Raw genomic sequence first — 20,766 nt, 5'->3', positions numbered from 1 at the left:
ACACCATTTAAGGGACTAGCTATACACAACTGTTTGTGACTTTTGTTTTTTAGTTGATAATAGGCACTTTCTAAGAAGAGGATTTATGACTCAAAAGACTCTGAAATTCAGTCTTTAGTACCCCCCTTTCATAAATGGATCTGCCTGAGCCACAGTAGTCTATTGTATCAACTCAGCAGAAGTCCTGCAGTAGAACTGTGTGCAAAAAGCTTTAGAAAATTGTAACCAGAATAAAATGATAGAAAAGCAGTTTTCTGAACTCAGCAACTTAATATCTACGTCTTAGAGTTTTTTCTAACCATGTTTTGTGTGTGATCCCTATAAACATTGAGAATCATGTGTGAACAATTCTGTACCTGTGTTTCATCCTAAATTACAGATACGCTGCAAAAACTTGTCTGTGTACATTCTTTATATTGTTAGAGTTGAAATTTGGATAAAATTACTTGAATGTGTTTTGTTTGTTTCTTTGCCAAGAGCCTTTCAACTTTGCCTTTGGATGGGTTTTAGAAACACAAATTCAGAACACTCATCACAATTGGAAAACCAGCATCACTAACGTGAATTGTTAAAAGGCCCTTTTACCCTGTGGTGCAGTTTTTCTATAATAATATATACTATATTAATAGTTTCATATTTATGGGGTTGATAAAATCAGCTTATAAGATGGCAGCTGTTCTCCAAGACGGAGGGAGTAGGGATTTCCTTACATAAGAGTTAATGATTACTATCTAAGTATAGTGTTGAAAAAGGAGAGGTATAGTTGAGCAAAAATGCAATTCATGCACAAAACTCATAGCAATACGTTCTCAATATCCCACACTGCTATCTGATTTAGGTAACAAAACAATCATTTAGATGGAGCAAACACTGCCGGTTGGGGAAAATAACCTAACACTAAGTTACAGAAAAATATCCTATGAAAAGAGATTATAAAATGGTGCCAACAGTCTAAAAGGTTGAACTCTCCCTTGGCATTAATCTATAATTTTAACTTAACAGAACAGTGAGAAAATGACAACTCGATAGACTCAGCCTGAGATCAAATTTGTCATGGCAACATTGGCAGGTTGGACCCTGATTCTTCAAATATTACATTGCCTTGGTTAACAAAAATCATACCTTTTTTTTAATATTAGAATAGAGATTATAAATAAATGTAAAGTGTGCATGCAGTCAACTGCATAATATACAAGCAATATCTATGTTTTAAATAGTCATCTTCTTTGGCAGGCCAGAATCCAGCTGGACATGCAATATTTACATATCAAAATCCATATTATGTTCATCATATTGAAAGCGAGTGAAAATATATATATATGTATATACTGTATATACACATATGTATATAGATGTATATACTGTTTTTAATATATTAACAAATATATATGTGTGTATATATATATATATATATATATGTATATATTAAAAGTGGATTTCATCTTTGTCAGATTCAGGTGACTCCGGCCTTGAAACACTAAAAATATCCTGACACGGTATCTGGGGGGGTACTTGGAGTGGCATTTGGGATTTGGGAGAAGAGGTCTGGGGCACGCTTTTTTCCGAGAGTATCTTTAAAATTTCTGCCACCTGCTTTTCCAGGGCAGTCATTCTGCAGCTTAGCAGCTGAATGTCCTCTTTGAGTTCGTGCTTGACTTCCTGCAGTGTGGTTTGTAAGGCCTGCTCTGGGATGGGGTAAAAGGGGTGCTTGGCGTCCGCCTGAATCGGGCTGTGCTCCAGCGGACTTCGGGCCTCTCCGGCCTTATCCAAACGAAGGTCACTTTTTGTGATCCCGCTGTCGCAAGAATCTGTTTTCCTTAACGGGTTTTTGGTAACGCTGTTCTCGGAGTCGCTGCCCTTGGGGTCCTCTGACAGTAGCCCCATGGACTCCGCTTTCGTGACGTTATTCCAGTCTTCCTTTTTCTCCTCATGGGCCCCCATGTTATTCTTGAGTCGCAGCCACCCCCGCCCATTTCCATTCTTCATCCTTATCGGGCTGTTGACTTTGAGACATTTGGGGTCCGCCCCGCCGTTGGGCTTGAGTTCCATGGCATCGCGGTTGTTCTGCTTGAGGGCCTCACTGGTTTTCACGTAGGCCAGGGACGTCTGGATGGGTGTGATCTGCGACACGGTGACCACGCTGGTGCCCGTGATGGAGGCTCCGTTCTGCAGGGAGCGGCTCTCTACCTGGAGCTGGTTGCGCTCGGGCTCGCTCTGCGTGGACCCCTGGTTCCGCAGCTCCTTCTGCTGCTTGAACTTCTGGAAGAGCTTCCGCACCGGGTGGTCCACGGGGATGCTGAGGGTGACCTCGTTCTTCTGCCTGAGGCGCTCCTCTTCCTCTTTCTTCACGTCACTGATTTTTCGGAAAATGATCTGTGGAGGGGCAGAGAGAGATGTTCAGAGCATGATTAGAAAGATGGAGGGACTTGTCCTCGTGTGACAGGGCGCTGCGCAAGCGCCGTTCTACCGAGGAAACCCTGGAACGGGGTAAGGTCCTTTCTGAAGGGAGAACACAGCCCCCCGCCGCTTAACAGATGCCACATACTGAGAACTCACCCTAGGAGCCCTGGCTGAGCCTCCTTAGCTTAACTTCGTCCTAGCCCCTTGGGAAGGGAAGGGGGAATGTAACGGAGAGACAACTGAAGACAGGTGCTTGCTTCCTAGTTTATGTTCCCATGTAATAGAAGATATGTAAATATGCATGTTAGTATATTACGCGTATAATGTGCACATACGTGTGTATGCATACATGCATGTGTGGGGAAATACATTAAATTTCCTCGCACCGCATCGCTATGTTTTTGCACGTGTTCCCTTTATGTACGAATTCATTCAATGCCATTTTTAATGACTTCCTCCGCTTAGGGGTCAAATTATGAGTTCGAGGCTGCAAAAGTACCAAAACATTAGACGGTCTACTAACACAGCAGCTGTCCTGGGTGCGAGGAGAGATTTATACTTATTTACGTGGCTCCAGAGGGCAGAACTAAGATCTGTAAGTGAAAGTTCCTGAGAGGCAAATATCAGCTCGATGTATACTTCGTTCCAAAGTGCTATCTATTCATTGAGTATATTGTCTTGAAAACTCATGAACTTCACCTCATTCAAATAGCCAAACAGAAGTAAGGATGCTGTCCAAGTAATACTATGATAGGGTGGGAGATTGGGCTCTTCAAATTTCAATATTCTTTAAAATTGTTTATTATTATTAGTATTTGTTTTTCTCTTACCATTTTTGCGACCTATGTACAGGCTCTTCTCACCCTTTGAAATCTTATAAACAATTTCAGTGTAAAATAAGTGTTTCTCCCATTCAGACTTCAATTTGTTGCCTCAGAACTAAGTATTGTTAATAGTTTTCTGTGCGTATTTCCAGAGGCTTTTTTTTAATTAAGTTTTTTAATTCCAGTATTGTTAACATACAATGTTCTTTTAGTTTCAGGTGTGTGTGCAATATAGTGAGCCAACACCTCCGTCCATCAAACGGTGCTCATCACAAATGCACTCCTTAATCCCCATCTGCTATTTAACCCATCCTCCTCTCTGTCACCATGAGTTTGTTCTCTATAGTTAAGTCTGTTTCTTGGTTTGTCTCTCTGTCTCTCTCCTTTTTTTCCTTTGTTCATTTGTTTTGTTTCTTAAATTCCATATGAGTGAAATCATATGATATTTGTCTTTCTCAGATCAACTTATTTCACTTAGCATTATATCTGCTAGGTCCACTGATGTTGTTGTAAATAGCAAGATATTCTTTTTTATGGCTGAATAATATTCCGTTGTATTATTTACACCACACTGTCTTTATCCATTTATCTACCGATGGACACTCGGGTTGCTTCCATAATTTGGCTATTCAAAATAATGTTGCGACTAACGGGTGCAGGTATCCTTTGAATTAGTTTTTGTTTTTTGTTTTGTATTTGGGGAGTATATTTTAACTATAGAATTAAATACATAGATAGGTAACCACAAGTAAGTATGCATAAATTCCACTTAAAATGTCTTTTGAAAGTAATACTGGGAAGAACTTAAAACTCCATCAAGAGAAGTAAATGTGTTCACTTATGTAAGAAATTACCACTAATATTATCAGAGTTAGAAGTGAATTTAATGAGTGTGAGATTTTTTTGCTCAGACTCCCTCTGAAGAACGAAATAACTGCAGGTGAAGACTGTAAGGAAAAGTCAGAAGAGAGTTGTATTAGATACAGTGCTCTCAGAACCAGACAATTTTCTGAGGCTGGAAAAATTACTTACCTCATCACCCTCTCTCATTAACTTATTGGTTAGATTGGAGATATATGTGAAGTATATGGCATATAAAAGACACTCAAAATATGTTGGTTCCTTCCATTGAACGCTCATAAAACACTTTCTATTTGAAACCATTTCCATCACCTCTTAAAGATTCAACATTTTCCAGAGTAACATACAAACATCGATTTATTACTAGAAACCAATACTAGTTATGGTCACTGTTAACAAAAAAGTCAGGGAATAGCAATTCTTTAAGAGCAATCTCTAAATTGAAATTGATGCCCTAAATACAGCTTATCAAGTGGTAATGATTTGTATTTTAAAATAAATATTCTCTAAATTCAATAACTGTCTATAAAGACCAGCATATTTTTCCCTCTCTAGTGGCACATGAAATTGGATCTTTTTAAATGATGTAATACTAATCTGAAAGTCTGATATCAAAGCTTTAGCAGTTTAATTAGAAGTTTTTCAAAGGGTTGACATGTTCCTCATGCTGTCCTAAGTAAACAGAGCTTATGCTGAGACTTCAAGATATTAACACTCTTTTTGGATGAGACAGATCCAAACCTGGAAAACACAGATATCATATTCCTATTCCATCCATTTTCATTGAAAAGGTACTTAATTCTGTTTTAGGAACTGACATGAGGGGACAAATGACTGGCCATGTCCTCCTTTCTACTCAATTCTGACATTTCTGTTTGTTTTTCTAAATGTAGTTCCTTAGCCTTGGTGCAATGTAGTAACTGAGAGTCGGCTTTACATTTGCAATAAAAATATCTATTTCAAACTCTCAATGATGGAAGGCAGGTGATTGGCAGATAAGAATGTTAGATAAAATGCAGGACATCCATGCAATATTTCAGACATACTACTTATACAGAAACATCAGACATTATTTATCTGAATGGGACATATTTATACTTTAAAGCATATTTGTTGCTTACTTGAAATGTAAATGTAACTGCATGTCCTGTATTCTTGTTTGCTAAATTTGGCAATACTACTGGTAAAAAATAGACAAAAATATTACTACCTCTGTAGTGTCCATGTGCACTGCTGTGTGAAGTTCACAGTTTTTAGAAATTACAATAAAATATTTGGTGTCCCTGGAACTGAGAATTTGTTAGTATCTTAGGCTAGAACTTTATGTTTTATAATTTCAATACAATGGCTAATGATTGCTTACAATTATTAGGTGCTTAGCAAGTTTAAATTGCTTAATGATTGAAGACCATGTAGAACATCAATAAAATAAGCCTTTTGCAGCCTCCCTAACCACCACCGGGCCCCTCCCCACAAACCAAGAACAAACAAAGGTGTCTGGACTGCTACTATCAAGCTGAGAACAGAGACTCCAAATGCCAAACTACCTAGTACAAAGGGAATCCGGTCACAGAGCCAGGCTGCCAGTCTGCATCAAGGGATGAATAAGATAGAACTAGGTTGACATATTTTGCCACCATGAAGATATAAAAGGAATTGAGAAAGAGAGAGAATAGAGGTTTGGGATCTTAGAATCCTAAGTGCTGCACATTGTTCCGTTCCTTCCATCTCCCCACTCTAGCGGGACAGAAGATGAGGTGATACTAGACATAGCCCCTGGAACTTTAGAGGCACTTGGGAACATTGAGACAGGCCCTGACTTATCTGGAGTTTGCAGAGTGGCAGGATCCATGTGGTTTACTTTCTGGAGTCAACAAAGCATGCTGAAAGAGCATACACCCTCTTTAGAAGGGAAAGGTTCTCCTCTTTGTTTCTACTAGCACTTCTTGTGTGCCTGGATAGACATGGCTAGGATTCCCATGGGCCCAGGAGCTACGGAAGGTAGACAATTGCGACATCAGCCCCATAGAAGCCAGATGAGGCAAAGGTTCACCATGAGGTAGGAGAATTTATCACACTCTGTAGGATACCTGCTAGCAGGGCATTTCAGACCATTATATATGCCACACAATAAATAGTGCCCAGTAGTTGGATGCAGCCAGCTTGAAGGCCAACGTTTTGAGGAGTGACTACAAGCCCTCCAGATCTCACAGACAAGCCCTGGGTGTGAAGTAGACCTCCCTTCCCTTAGCAACAGGCCCACAGGCAATCATAAGCCCAGTGAAAGCAGAAGCAGGTAAAGAGGGAGGGCTGGGAAGAGAGGATCATGAAGAAATTTCTTATTCAAGCTACAGAATTTGAGCTAGAGCCAAAAGGAAAACAGTAATAATTGGATTTGATCAACTACTTACCATAACCAGGCTTCTAAGCCAGAGGTAACTTTTACAAAATTACTGGGTTAGATGGAGTTTAATGAGTGAGATGTAATTTATTTTACTTATTTTGGCTGTAGAATGGAAATTATAACTTATTGAAAAATAGTTATTAAAAGTTTGCATACAGCAAAGTGACATGTGTGTCACTTCCACACATGTATTATCTCATTTAATTGTCATAACTACTCCTTGATATAGAGGTCCTATCATTCTCATGTTACGGAAGAACGAACTGAGGTACAGAGAATTTAAGTGGTTTGCCTCAGGCCACCATGGAGTAAGTGGCCAGGATAAATCCAAGAAGTCAGATTGCAAACAGTTGTCACCATTACACTCTACTGCAGCTCTGTAAGGGAATTTTGACACTTCTTCCTGGGCCCCACAAAGATGTGGATAGTTGAGTAGGGTAAAATAGGGAGTGATACAGCAGTTTCACATCCAACAGATAACCCTTCATAGAACATTTGCCATGGAGAACCATCCTTGAAGCAGTGAATTGAAGAAAGGACCACAGCTTTGTGCTTGCTGAATAATTGATAGCTGGGGAGGGTGTTGGGGGAGCCAGCCTCTAAGCTCCCCTCATTCTTAAAAGCAAAGCCAGTAGGCTTGTTTTACTCTATATCCCTTTAAAACACAAGCTGCCGTTTTGTAGCTTCTTGCTCTCGTCAAGGCAGCTCTTGTGTTTTCTTCTAACTTGCTTCTACTTATATTAAATATATTACCTTTACCAAAAATAGGGGGTGGGGTGGGTCAAAAGGTATAATTTTCCCTGGGTTCTAAAACCATTCTTCATCCTACTACTACCTAGATTCATTTGTTTATGGCAGCAGAGATTTTTGTCTCTTTTGTTACATGCTTTATCTTTAGTCTCTACAACAGTGTTTCACTGAAAGTCCTTAATAAGTAAATGTTATTAGTTAATTCAGTAACCTCTTCACATATTCAGCAAAGTTTGTGATACGTCTAGAAATAGAAAATACTACAAACGGGAAGATTTGCTACTTTTTTAAAGCTATTCTTCACTCTCTAAACTACAAATCAATGTTATCTGTATTATTGTAATTGATCATTAATGTCTACTCTTATTTCTGCATTTGGAGGCAAACACTACATCATCTACCTCCTGGTACCTTCACCTAGCCCACTGCTGGACACAAGTAGATAGTTAACAAATGCTGGCTAAATATAATCATGTTTAAACCTTTGACCCACAAATCAATTTTTAAAAACCTGAATGAGAACCTATCTTCGATTCCATTGTAAGGATGCGATAACATCCATCAAGGACTTATTTTCCAGGTGGTGACAATGTCACACTTTCTTTATTTATTTATTTATTTATGATAGTCACACACAGAGAGAGAGAGGCAGAGACACAGGCAGAGGGAGAAGCAGGCTCCATGCACCAGGAGCCTGATGTGGGATTCGATCCCGGGTCTCCAGGATCGCGCCCTGGGCCAAAGGCAGGCACCAAACCGCTGCACCACCCAGGGATCCCTCACACTTTCTTAATGCAAGGTAATAAGCACTGAAATTAAAAACAAAGAAATAAAAAATGAAGAGATGATTTTAACATGTTTACAAGGTTTAAGACTAATCTACTGAGGTATGACTACCAGCTGAACCATGTCATATATGTGAAGTATGATAGCTTTTTGTTCTGTCTTAAGTTATAAAGAATGCATTATAGACCAAGAAAATAAAACAGCAGGGGTGCCTAATGAAAGTAACTCACTGTTTTCCAAAAACATTAAATGTAATAGGCCCTCTCTATAAGTTCTCACCGTTTTAAAGATAACTTTATGAACCTAAACTCCAAATTTAAATAACAATGCATTTTTATTACTAAGGAGACTACATTTCATCATAAAAATAGCATGGTAATTATTCTACATTACCATTACAAGCATGAACATTCTCAAATATATTCTGCTGAATCCTTCTTTTTAAGAAGTGCTTTTTACTTTTTAATTATGCATGTAATAAAATGATTCAACTTAATAACAGAATGGGAAGATGGATAAATTTTATTTAGTTAAGCCCTTTTAAAAGAGCATTTTTTTTGTGTGGCTTTTTTTTTTTTGGTCTTTATTTTTTTTTATTTAAATTCAATTAATTAACGTGTAGTGTATTATTAGTTTCAGAAGTAGAGGTCAGTGATTCATCAGTCTTATATAATAGCCAGTGCTCATTACATCCTGTACCCTTCTTAATGTCCATCACTCAGTTACTCCATTCCCCCCCAACCCTCAGTTTGTTTCCTATGATTAAGAGCCTCTTATGGTTTGTCTCCCTCTCTCATTTTGAAAAAGGGCATGTTTTTATTTAGATTTTTAAAAATTTTGTCACTAGTCTTTGGCAATTGAAAGAAAGAATCTGCAAACAATAAGCATTTTCATAATTGAGCTAATTCCTACATGGGCAATGTGTCATACAGAAAGTAAAACATTTCTTGCCAAATAAATGCATAAGTTATATAGATTGATTTTATACAAATATCACATAGAAATGATATTTTTCTCTAGAAAAAAATGTTAATTCCTCCAAAGAAATTATTTTAGAAAATGTGAAAGGATCTGAGTGCTCTTAGAATGACATATGAAATAAACAATGTTAAAGAAAAAACTATGTATCCATAATTCTCAACATGACAATAAATCAGCTTTTAAAACTCTAGTATTTGGGGGTTTTCTCAGTATTAATAACCTAGAACCCTTGCCCTTGATGTACTCTGCCTCTATCTTTTGCCCAATGGCAAATCAGATTGCCGATGAACACCACAAAAATTAAGGACAAAATCAAAAAAGAAAAATCATGAATCAGGCTATGATTCCAGACACACATTCATTGGCAGAATGCACAATAGCCCGTACTGTTTCTACCAGCAAAGAGGTTTATTTCATTTAAGCTTTCCTTCTCTGTGCTTCATTATGTTCTGCAGAGCCCATGCTGGAAGGTTTAATTTATTTAAATGATAAAAGCTTCTTAAACTTAACAGGGAACATGGCCAACTGAGCTTTCCATTTCAAAAGTAGGACATTTGATCATAAAAGTGATATCAAAACTGAATAATTTGAATGTGTACTGAACTTTGAAATCCAATAAAGGCAAGGAAAAAAAAGAGTTAGAATCATTTGTTTAATAACATGGATTTAGTGTTATATAATTTGAAGGAAGATAGGGGAGCTTCCCCTAAATGGCCCATCACTTTCCAGATCCATGAATCTAGGGAATTGACTAGGAATTTATAACTATATGTGATCAGATAGAAGCAGCAGTTCGTCTGACCCTTATGGGATCTAGTGGGTTTTGTTCTTTGGTTCTTTGGTTCTGGAAACTTAGTCACTAATTCTCACTCTAGTTCTTTCAATCCATTCCAGGCTAAACTAACACAACAACACAGTATTTATTAAACACCATCATGTACGTAACAGAGGCTATAAGCTCATCTTAATGAAGGCCTCAGTGATGGCGGCTGTGACAGATGGTCATTCAATAAATTTAGATGTTGAAGGAAGGGTATAAATGACACCTCACACTCTATTTTGGAATATGGCTGTCTTGCTTTACATTGGACAAGGAATGTGTTACAGATCTAGTTCAGCCTCTTAGGTCCTAAATAAATTTTGAGGAATTAACTAATTGATAAATGTAAAAATGAAAAAGGAAAGGGAGATGAGTGGATAGGAAAAAGAAAAGAAGGGAGGAAGGGGGAAGGGAGAAAAGAAATATCTTAGACTTTGTGAATGTGTCAGGTAATGTCTAATATGGATAAGGGTAGTTCGTAATTTGCAAATACAACACATCCTAGAGTTACTAATTCTATTACTGAATTTACTAATGAAATCTTCTAGTCCTCATTTTTCTTTACCATATAGAAGGTCATTAATTTCAATTAATGGGGCTATCATAAATATGGAAATATATTTTTCATAAGCAACAAAACATATATTGTAAACCCCATTACTGGTGTTACCATAACTCTGAAATAGTTGCTCAGTGTTTCTGTTTCTATTCCTAAAGGTCCTTTCATTTAAGAAAAATAATGAAAGAAGAAAGAAAAAGTCTTCAAAACCAAGTAAATGGCTATTCCAAGGTAAAACCAGCAAGATTTAGATTCATTGTCTCAAATAGGTAATCCAGGAATTGCTCTCCCTGCCCCGATTTCTAGTCTCATTTCCCCTCATTCCATTTTTTGCTATTGTGTATCAAATATGATAGCATCCCAGGCAAAAAAAAAATCACAGAATAAAATTAAAGTGCTTTAATAAGTCACCATCCCTACTGCCTCTCCAAACTGTTTCCTTCACTCCTCATTTGCCCTCCACATACCTGCTACACTCAATCACTTTGAGATTCACAATCTACCTGTGATACTGCAAATAGCGTTCTCTCTCCTCCCCCTCACAGGCTGGGGAACTCCTACTTATCCTTTAATACTCAGCTCAGTTGTGTTCTCCTTTATGAGGTAGGACCAGCTACATAATTTGTAGGGCTCGATACAACACAAAAATTCAGAGCCAGGGAAATTGTTAAGAAAGTGAAATAAAAGACATCCAGAAGGAAAAGAAGAATTAAAACTATCTCCATTTGGAGATGACATGGTCATGTATATAAAAATTCCTGAGAAATACACACACTTACAGTATTATAGGTAAGAAAGGAGTGCAGAAGGATGCATGACACACACACAAAAAAAAACAATATAAAATTAGTAGTATTTCTATATACTAGCTAGGAACCACCTGAAAATGAAATTAGGAAAATAATTTCATTGACAATAGCATCAAGGAATAAAATACTTAGAAAAAAATAACAAATGTGCAAGACACAATAATTACAAAACATTGTTGAAATAAATTAAAAACTTAAATAAATAGAAAGACATTTCATGTTTACGGATTGGAATAACAATATTCCTGAAATTGACATGCAGATTCAATTTAATTCCTATTAAAATTCTAATTGCCAATTTTTCAGAAATTGACAAGCTGACCCTAAAATTTGGATGGAAATGCAAGGGACCCAAAATAGCCAAAATAATACCAAGAAATAAGAATGTAACTGGAGGACTCACACTTCGGAATTTTAAAACTCATTACAAATCTACCATAATCAAGACACTGAGGTATGCCATAAGAACAGACATACACATCAATGCAATAGAAGTAAGTGTCCAAAACTAAACCCATGCATCTATGCTCAGTTGCTTTTTGACAAGGATACCAAGGTAATTCAATGAGGAAAGATTAATCTTTTCAACAAATGGTGCTGATTCAACCACATATCCACAAATGAAAAATGAATACAGACATCAGCCTCACACCATATACAAAAGTTAATTCAAAATGGATCAAAGACCTAAATGTAAGAACTGAAAGCTATAAAATTCTTAGAAGGAGACAGCAGCATAAATCTGTGTGTCTTGATTTAGGGGAAGTTTTCTTAGACACCTAAATCTCAAACCACCAAAAATAATTAAATAAACAAACTGGGCTTCATCAAAATTCAAAATTCTTTTGCTTCAAAGGACACTCTCAAGAAAGTAAAATGACAACCCATAAAATGGGAGAATGTATTTGCAAATTATATATTTTATATGATTCTAATATCCAGAATATATAAAGAAGTATTATGACTCAACAATTAAGAGACAAAAGAAAAACAAATAAAAAAACAATCAAAGGGTTTAAGGGGTTTTTTTAAAAAAGATTTTATTCATTTATTTGACAGAGAGAGAGAGAGAGAGCGCACAAGCAAGGGGAATAGCAGACAGAGAGGGAGAAGCAGGCTTCCCGCTGAGCAGGGAGCCCCATGTGGGACTCGATCCTGGGACCCTGAGCTTAACTGACTGAGCCACCCAGGTGCCCTTCAAAGGATCTGAATGGACATTTCTTTAAAGAAGATATACAAATGTCCAATAGGCACATGAAAAGATACTCAACATCTTTAGTCATTAAGGAAATGTGAAACCAAATGTAATATACTACAAATCCTCTAGGATGGCTGGCATTGAAAAATGACATGCTATTAAAAACAGAAAATAAGCGTTGGGAGGGTGTAGAGAAACTGGTGCCCCCATACATTGCTGGAAGGATATAAAATGGTGTAGCTTCTGTGGCAAACAGCTTGGCAGTTTCTCAGAAAATTAAACATAGAGTAACAATATGACTCAGCAATCCCACACCTAGGTAGATACCCAAGAAAAATGAAAACATAGAGTCACATGAACATATTATTCATGAGAGCCAAAAAGTAGAAACAACCCAAAGATCCAGTACCTGGTGAATCAGCAAACAAACTGTGGTCTATATGGATACCAAGGAATAGTCTTGAGCCAGAAAAAGGAATGGAGTACTGATACATGCTACAGAATGGACGAACCTTGAAAACATAGGAAACAAAAGAAGCCTGACACAAGAGGTCACATATATTTGATTTCACCTATATGAAATGTCCAAAATAGGCAAATTTAGATATATATGTATAGCTAGGGGGGCAAGTGGGAAATGGAGAATGACTACTAATGGGTATGAGGTTTCTTTTGGGGGAGATGGAAAGGTCCTGAAATTGATAGTGGTGATGGTTGCACAACATTGTGAACATACTAAAAAGCACTAGATTATATACTTTAAAATGATGAATTGTATGGTGTGTGAATTATATCACAATTAAAAGGATGCAAGGCTTCTTGTTCAAAATTATTAAGAATTTCGAGATACCAACAGCAGAGCATTAAAACGAGAACAGGGACGCCTGGGTGGCAGTAGTTGAGCATCTGCCTTTGGCTCAGGGGGTGATCCCAGAGTCCCAGAATCGAGTCCCACATCGTGCTTCCTGTGGGGAGCCGGCTTCTCCCTCTGCCTGTGTCTCTGCCTCTCTCTGTGTGTCTTTCATGAATAGATAAAATCTTTAAAATAAATAAATAAATAAACCAAGAACAGATCCCTTTAAGTGCAAAGCCCCGTATGGCACAGGTTGAGCATGTGTGAAGCTAGCTCCACTAGGAGGCTTTCACTTACTGCCCCAGGAAGAACTGGGTCCATTCTATCCTACACCCTAATAGCACTTGCTTTGTAACACTTGTTGATGGCGGTACGTGGCAGCAAACAAGATATTCATTCACATTATGAGTATTTGTCAAACACTCATGTTCCAGGCTGTGTTTTGGAGTTAGGTGTATGTCCATAAACAAAATAAAACTCCCTTAATATTCCATAAAATGTCAGGTGGCAGTGTGAGCTACAAAGAAAAATAAAGAGCCATTGGGTCTCTTTGAGGCAGGGCTATCTGAGCAGAGATAGTGATGAAATGAAAACCTGGATCATGCAGACTGCCACAGGGAGAAGGGGATCCCCAAGGTGAGAGTAGCGTAGTAGAGAGGACAAAGGGAAAAGGACTTGGAAAAGTGGGAGGGCAGGGACTTTGAGTTTTAGATCTGAGGGAAGTCATGGGAGAGGATTCACATGACCTCACATTGAGATGATTGCTCAGGTTTCTTTAGGGAAGATAATCTGGAAAGTGAGGAGGATAGAAGGGTACCAATTAGAAGGCTCTTGGAGTAATCCAGGTGAGACATCAGGATGACTTAGAACTGGGAGGTAGGAATGGACGTGGTGAGAGGTGATCAGATTCTGGATTCAGTTTGCCAGTAAAACTGACAGGTCTGCAGACAAGCAGATGAACAATTTGAGAGAAAAAGAGAAATTTTTTAAAAGCCTCTCTTTAGTCTAAGCCCAAGGATAAATGGTAATGCCATTTTCTGAGATGGGGGAGCTGGGAATGGAGTGGCCTATAAACTAGAAAGGTGATTTATCCACACACACACCCCACCAGCCATAAACATGCACACACATAGATATGCATGCATACACACACACATGCATGACAGACAAAGGTGGGGCAGGAAACAGGCTGACTAAACACTCCCATTAAAGGGGGCCAGGGAATATGGCTCAAAGACTCCCCAGTCACTGGTCCACAGCAGTGATGCAGTCTGCCAGGCAGGTGTTGTAAGGCCGCTCAGCCCTGGCAGTGGGGTAAACTCCTTTATTAGTCTCCCAGCCTGCTGTGTGGGATAAGCTACCTGGAATAAGCTCTCCCATCCAGTGTCCTCTGTGGCTTCTGCCACCTTCTTCTGGAGGTGGTTCTTTGTCTATAGTCTTTTTTTTTTTAGATTTTATTTATTTATTCATGGGAGACACACACACACACACACACACAGAGAGAGAGAGAGAGAGAGAGAGAGAGAGAGAGGCAAAGACACAGGCAGAGGGAGACACATGGCAGGCTCCATGCAGGGAGCCCGACGCAGGACTCGATCCTGCGTCTACAGAATCATACCCTGGGCTGAAGGCAGTGCTAAACTGCTGAGCCACCTGGGCTGCCCTCTTTGTCCATATTCTATAGGCAAACCTGATACAGGGATTGGAGAGTTTGTCCTATTTCAGGATTGAAAAGCTTCCTTAGCTCCTTCCTGCCTATGAAATTTTGGGGGCCTAAGGTGTGGTATAGGCTCACGTAGTAAGATTTTTTTTAAGATCATGCTTGTGGTTTCTTTGACAATATACATCTTCCAAAAATTTTAATAAGTTTCTGACCTGTTTACAGTCAATTCCATGTGCCTGCAGTCTCATAAAAAGTTATTTCTGAAGTATAATTCTCAAGCCTGATCTAATGCTTTGCTTTCTTGGTCCTGTCTCTCTCTCTCTCTCTCTTTCTCCCCTTCCCGACCCTGGCCATAATGGCCGCTACACTGAACGCATCAAGCTTTGTAAGATGTCACATCCATTATCTGATCTTTGCTATAAAATTGAGTCTTAATGGACCTTTTGTAAATGACTTTTGAATCTTATTTCTACTTCTTCCCAGTCTCAATTCCTTTCCATAGTTGCTTAGAAGCCAGCCAACCTTTGTCTGGGATCACCTCTTTCTTCTCCTGTCTTACTAAAAGTAACCAGTCACAACCCCCACTCAACTGTTAATGTTGTTTTCCAATCTCTTCTAAAAGAGCTACAACACTGAAAGGCAACCACAAGTAGCAACTTTACCAAATGTTCTGTCACTGACAAATATTTGTCTTCATCTTTCCAAGTCTCAAACACCAATTTCCTTACCTATTTCCACTCCTAAGTCAATGCCACATATTTTGGAGTAAGCAGTGGCAAGAGCCCTACTACTCATATCAATTTAAATTAATGTCCAAGTAGCATTGCAACTACCATCTATTTGTTAGCATTTGAAAATTCAGGAGAATACTCAGAAGAATAAAATTGTTTTATTTCTAAGTTCTTACCATAGAATTTTTAGCACACTCAAGCTCAAAGGAACAAAACCGATAAAGAAAAATCATCATCATTATGCTTTGCTCAGCCCTCTGTGTTGCCTGAGTCTTTTTAAGACTTTATTTATTTGAGAGAGAGAGAGAGAGAGAAAGTACACACATGTGCAAGCAGAGAGAGGGGCAGAGGAAGAGAGACAAGCAGACTCCCTGCTGGGTAGGAGCCTGACATGTGCCTTGATCCCAGGACACTGAGATCACGACCTCAGCCAAAGTCAGATGTTGAACCTGACTTTGAGCCACCCAGGCACCTCTGTATTGCCTAAGTCTTTTTTTTTTTTTTATAAATTAATTTTTATTGGTGTTCAATTTACCAACATACAGAATAACACCCAGTGCTCATCCCGTCAAGTGTACCCCTCAGTGCCCGTCACCCATTCACCCCCACCCCCCACCCTCCTCCCCCTCCACCACCCCTAGTTCATTTCCCAGAGTTAGGAGTCTTTATGTTCTGTCTCCCTTTCTGATATTTCCCACACATTTCTTCTCCCTTCCCTTATATTCCTTTTCACTATTATTCATATTCCCCAAATGAATGAGAACATACACTGTTTGTCCTTCTCCGGTTACTGTGGCCAAGTTCAAAAGGGTGTTGCCTGAGTTCTTCTCTGGGATTTTGATGGAATCTTGTCTCACATTTAGATCTTTCATCCATTTTGAGTTTATCTTTGTGTATGGTGCATGAGAGTGGTCCAGTTTCATTCTTCTGCATGTGGATGTCCAATTTTCCCAGCACCATTTATTGAAGAGACTGTCTTTCTTCTAGTGGATCGTCTTTCCTCCTTTATCGTATATTAGTTGAGCATAAAGTTCAGGGTCCACTTCTGGGTTCTCTGTTCTGTTCCATTGATCTATATGTCTGTTTTTGTGCCAGTACCACACTGTCTTGATGAACACAGCTTTGTAGTACAACCTGAAATCTGGCATTGTGATGCCCCCAGATATGGTTTTCTTTTTTTAAAATTCCCCTGGCTGTTTGGGGTCTTTTCTGATTCCACACAAATCTTAAAATAATTTGTTCTAAGTCTCTGAAGAAAGTCCATGGTATTTTGATAGGGATTGCATTATACGTGTAAATTGCCCTGGGTAACATTGACATTTTCACAATATTAATTCTGCCAATCCATGAGCATGGAATATTTTTCCATCTCTTTGTGTCTTCCTCAATTTCTTTCAGAAGTGTTCTGTAGTTTTTAGGGTATATTTTGAGAACCATCTGAATGGTAAATGGTTCTCCAACCTTTTATTTTCAGGTTGTAGGTGTCCTTCTGTCTAAAATGAGTCTCTTGTAGACAGCAAATAGATGGGTCCTGTTTTTTTATCCAGTCTGAAACTCTGCGCCTTTTGATGGGGTCATTAAGCCCATTCATGTTCAGAGTTACTTGAACTTCTTCTTAAAGGGGAGTTTTAAGAGTCCCCCTTAAAATTTCTTGCAGAGCTGGTTTGGAGGTCACATATTCTTTCAGTTCCTGCCTGTCTTGGAAGCTCTTTATCTCTCCTTCCATTTTGAATGAGAGCCTTGCTGGATAAAGTATTCTTGGTTGCATGTTCTTCTCATTTAGGACCCTGAATATGTCCTGCCAGCCCTTTCTGGCCTGCCAGGTCTCTGTGGAGAGGTCTGCTGTTACCCTAATATTCCTCCCCATGAAAGTCAGGGACTTCTTGTCTCTTGCTGCCTTAAGGATCTTCTCTTTATCTTTGGAATTTGCAAGCTTCACTATTAGATGTCGAGGTGTTGAACGGTTTTTATTGATTTTAGGGGGGGATCTCTCTATTTCCTGGATCTGAATGCCTGTTTCCCTTCCCAGATTGGGAAAGTTTTCAGCTAGGATTTGTTCAAATATATATTCTGGCCCTCTGTCCCTTTCGGCGCCCTCGGGAACCCCAATTAAACGTAGGTTTTTCTTCCTCAGAGTGTCGTTCATTTGCCTTAATCTGTCTTCATGGTCCCTTAATTGATTGTCTCTTTTTTCCTCAGTTTCCCTCTTTGCCATTAACTTGTCTTCTATGTCACTCACTCGTTCTTCCACCTCGTTAACCCTCGTCGTTAGGACTTCTAGTTTGGATTGCATCTCATTCAATTGATTTTTAATTTCTGCCTGATTGGATCTAAATTCTGCAGTCATGAAGTCTCGTGAGGCCTTAATGCTTTTTTCTAGAGCCACCAGTAGCTGTATAATGGTGCTTCTGAATTGGCTTTCTGACATTGAAGTGTAATCCAGATTTTGTAACTCTGTGGGAAAGAGGGCTGTTTCTGATTCTTTCTTTTGAGGTGAGGTTTTCCTTCTAGTCATTTTGCTCAGTGCAGAGTGGCCAAAAACAAGTTGTATTGGAACACGGGGGAGTATCACTGGTCCGTCCAGCTGGTCTTCTGGGGGAGGGGCCTGCTGTGCTGGTTTTCAGGTGTTAGCACTTGGGGGAGCTGCTCTGCCCCTGCCTGCTGCAGGGCTCAGCGGGGGTTGTTTACCCCGTGGGACCCAGGGAGGAACAGCAGCAGTTGCTATGGCAACTCTGGAAGCCTGGATTCAGCCTCCGCAGGAACTACGGGGCTCGGGCTCTCGGCTCTCCGTCCGCAGGGCCTGGAGGCTCCGGGGCGGGGCCGCTGATCTGCTCAGCTCGGGGCAGGAGCGTCCTCGCTGTCCTGGGCCCTCCCGGCCTCTGCCTGTCCCGGGGGAGGCCGGATCCTGGGCTGTGTCCCGGCGCCCTGTGCTCCGGGGCCTGCGCTGTGGGATTCGCGCTCCCGCCCCGCAGCCCCCTCCGCGGAGCCGCCGCCCGAGCCCCTCCGAGCTGCTCCGGTCGGTCCCTCCGTGCGCGCTGCAGCCCTTAGGGAGCTCGGCGCACTCTCCTGCGCTCGCAGGTGTCTGTTAGTGTCCCCGGGAGCCCGAGGGCATCCCCGCCCTCCTGGGTCCTGCTCCAACTCCCTGCGAGCCCCTTTCCGCCCGCCCGGGAAGGTTGGTGCAGCTCCTGCTCCTCCGGGACGGGGCTCTCCTGTCCTGGGGACACTCGCCCCGGCCTCAGCCCGGCTCCTCGCGGGGCCCCTCCCCCTCGGAGGCCTTTTGTTCCTTTATTTCTTTTTCCCCGTCTTCCTACTTGATAGAAGCGCGAACTCTTCTCACTGTAGCATTCCAGCTGGTCTCTCTTTACATCTCAGGTCGAATTCGTAGATTTTCAGGATGGTTTGAAGGTTATCTAGGTAACTTGGTGGGGACAGGTGATTTGGGGACCCTGCTCTTCCGCCATCTTGCCCCTCCCCTCTAGTTATCTGTATTGCCTAAGTCTTAAATGAATCATTAGATCACACTGTCTTTGAGAATATATTTATTCTGGTCACAGAAGCGATTGTTTCCCAATGTTATCATTTCAGAATCTTTGCAATAAAAATACCAGGATTAGGTGAATTGTACTATTTTTCATGGATTATGTGCTTATTTAATTTTCACAATAATCCATTTTAAAACTGAAAAAAACCAAGGCTTACAGCGATTTAAAGATCCTCCCAAGTCTACATAGCTAATGAATGACAAAGCAAGGTTTCCAACCCAAGTCCAGTGGACTCAAAGAGTAGGCTACACTGACTTGAGAATTCTTGACCTAGATTTCAGAGAGATGCAGAGGGTCTAAAACATCAAGGCCTGGGGAGAAAGCAATCATATGATAAAGGAGGTTGAATCACTTTAATGATGGTGGATGACCAAAGGCATGACTCTAGGCTGGCAGTTGAACACACGGAAGGGGATGTTTACATATGAATATGGTACAAGAGAAGAGCCTTCAGCATGTAAGTAGAAAATAACATTATTTAACATTTGGCAAATGCAATACATTTGATGATGCACTTCAGCTTATGTTACCTAATTTCTCCCTGAAGAAACTTTATAAATCAGGCAGAACAATTATTACTATCCCTATTCAACAGATGAGGGTCAGAGAAGTTATGTGACTTGCCTAAACTCACTTAGCTAGTAAATGACCGAGCTGGGACTGAAATCTATTTCCTATTGCCAACTCCTGTGTTCTCTCTACTATTACACGCTGACATTCCCGATGCTATTTACAATTTTGTTTCACAGTTTATAATGCACTTTCAACTGTATTACCCTAATAGATCTCATTTGATACTATTCCTTTGTCCCTAGGAACACATCTAATATGTGGCTTTAGCTTTTGCCTTGTAAGATAATTGCTGTCTCTCAGACAGAATAATTACTGAGGTAGGGCAGTTAGTTGTAATACCTTCAAAGATATGTGTTCATAATGAAAGAAAATTTCTGCATCTTTGTTAGGAAAACCAATTCTAGTATATTTATCTAAGTATGCTCATTTATCTAAGTGTGTTCATTTTTGCATTTGATATCTGAAACAATAATGCAGCTCTTAATATCACATACAAAAGTTCTTCACTGTTGGGAAATATAGACTAGGTAGGTAAACAGTTTTCTTTACTGGAGTATTATCTTCTAGAAATATTTAGAAATGTATATCTAGTCTAGATGATATATTACCGTTTTGATCTTTACAGCTGTAATCAAATCTACTTGAAATGTAATAATTCTTTGGTATTTCTTCATTTGGGGCAATCGGAAAACTGAAACTCAGAGAAGTCAAAAAGATTAGGCACTTAGATATACAACCAGCCATTGACAGGTGAACTCAGAACTCACTTTTCCTGGTTTCTAGGTCCATTTTCCATTTCTTCTATGGTGTATCTCTTGTTTCTAAATCAGAACTGTGTGGCAAGAAAAATTTTTTAAAACATCTCTTAGGAGTCACAAGACAAGGGTGTAGATACTATCTCTGACAATGACTACCTGTATAAACTTGGCCAAGCCATTTAGCCCCTCTTAACATCAAGTGTGCTCAAAGATCTATTTAAAGTAAATGGTTCTCTATTTTACCAGAATGATAC

General features: G+C 39.6%; 1 protein-coding gene across 1 annotated transcript in view; it reads right to left on the bottom strand.

Annotated features, from left to right (window-relative positions):
* Window positions 1-1,425: 1,425 nt before the first annotated feature.
* The window catches only part of KCNH5 (potassium voltage-gated channel subfamily H member 5), a 274,356-nt gene continuing 255,015 nt past the window's right edge, over window positions 1,426-20,766 (bottom strand). The window contains exon 11 of the mRNA XM_055304344.1: window positions 1,426-2,373. Coding sequence (XP_055160319.1) covers window positions 1,426-2,373 — 948 coding nt within the window. The remainder of the gene's footprint in view (window positions 2,374-20,766) is intronic.

The sequence above is a fragment of the Nyctereutes procyonoides genome, unplaced genomic scaffold (assembly GCF_905146905.1).
Source record: "Nyctereutes procyonoides isolate TBG_1078 unplaced genomic scaffold, NYPRO_anot_genome, whole genome shotgun sequence".
Classification (NCBI taxonomy): Eukaryota; Metazoa; Chordata; class Mammalia; order Carnivora; family Canidae; genus Nyctereutes; species Nyctereutes procyonoides.
Note: the sequence above shows the minus strand (reverse complement) of the source record. Positions and strands in the feature narration are given on the sequence as shown.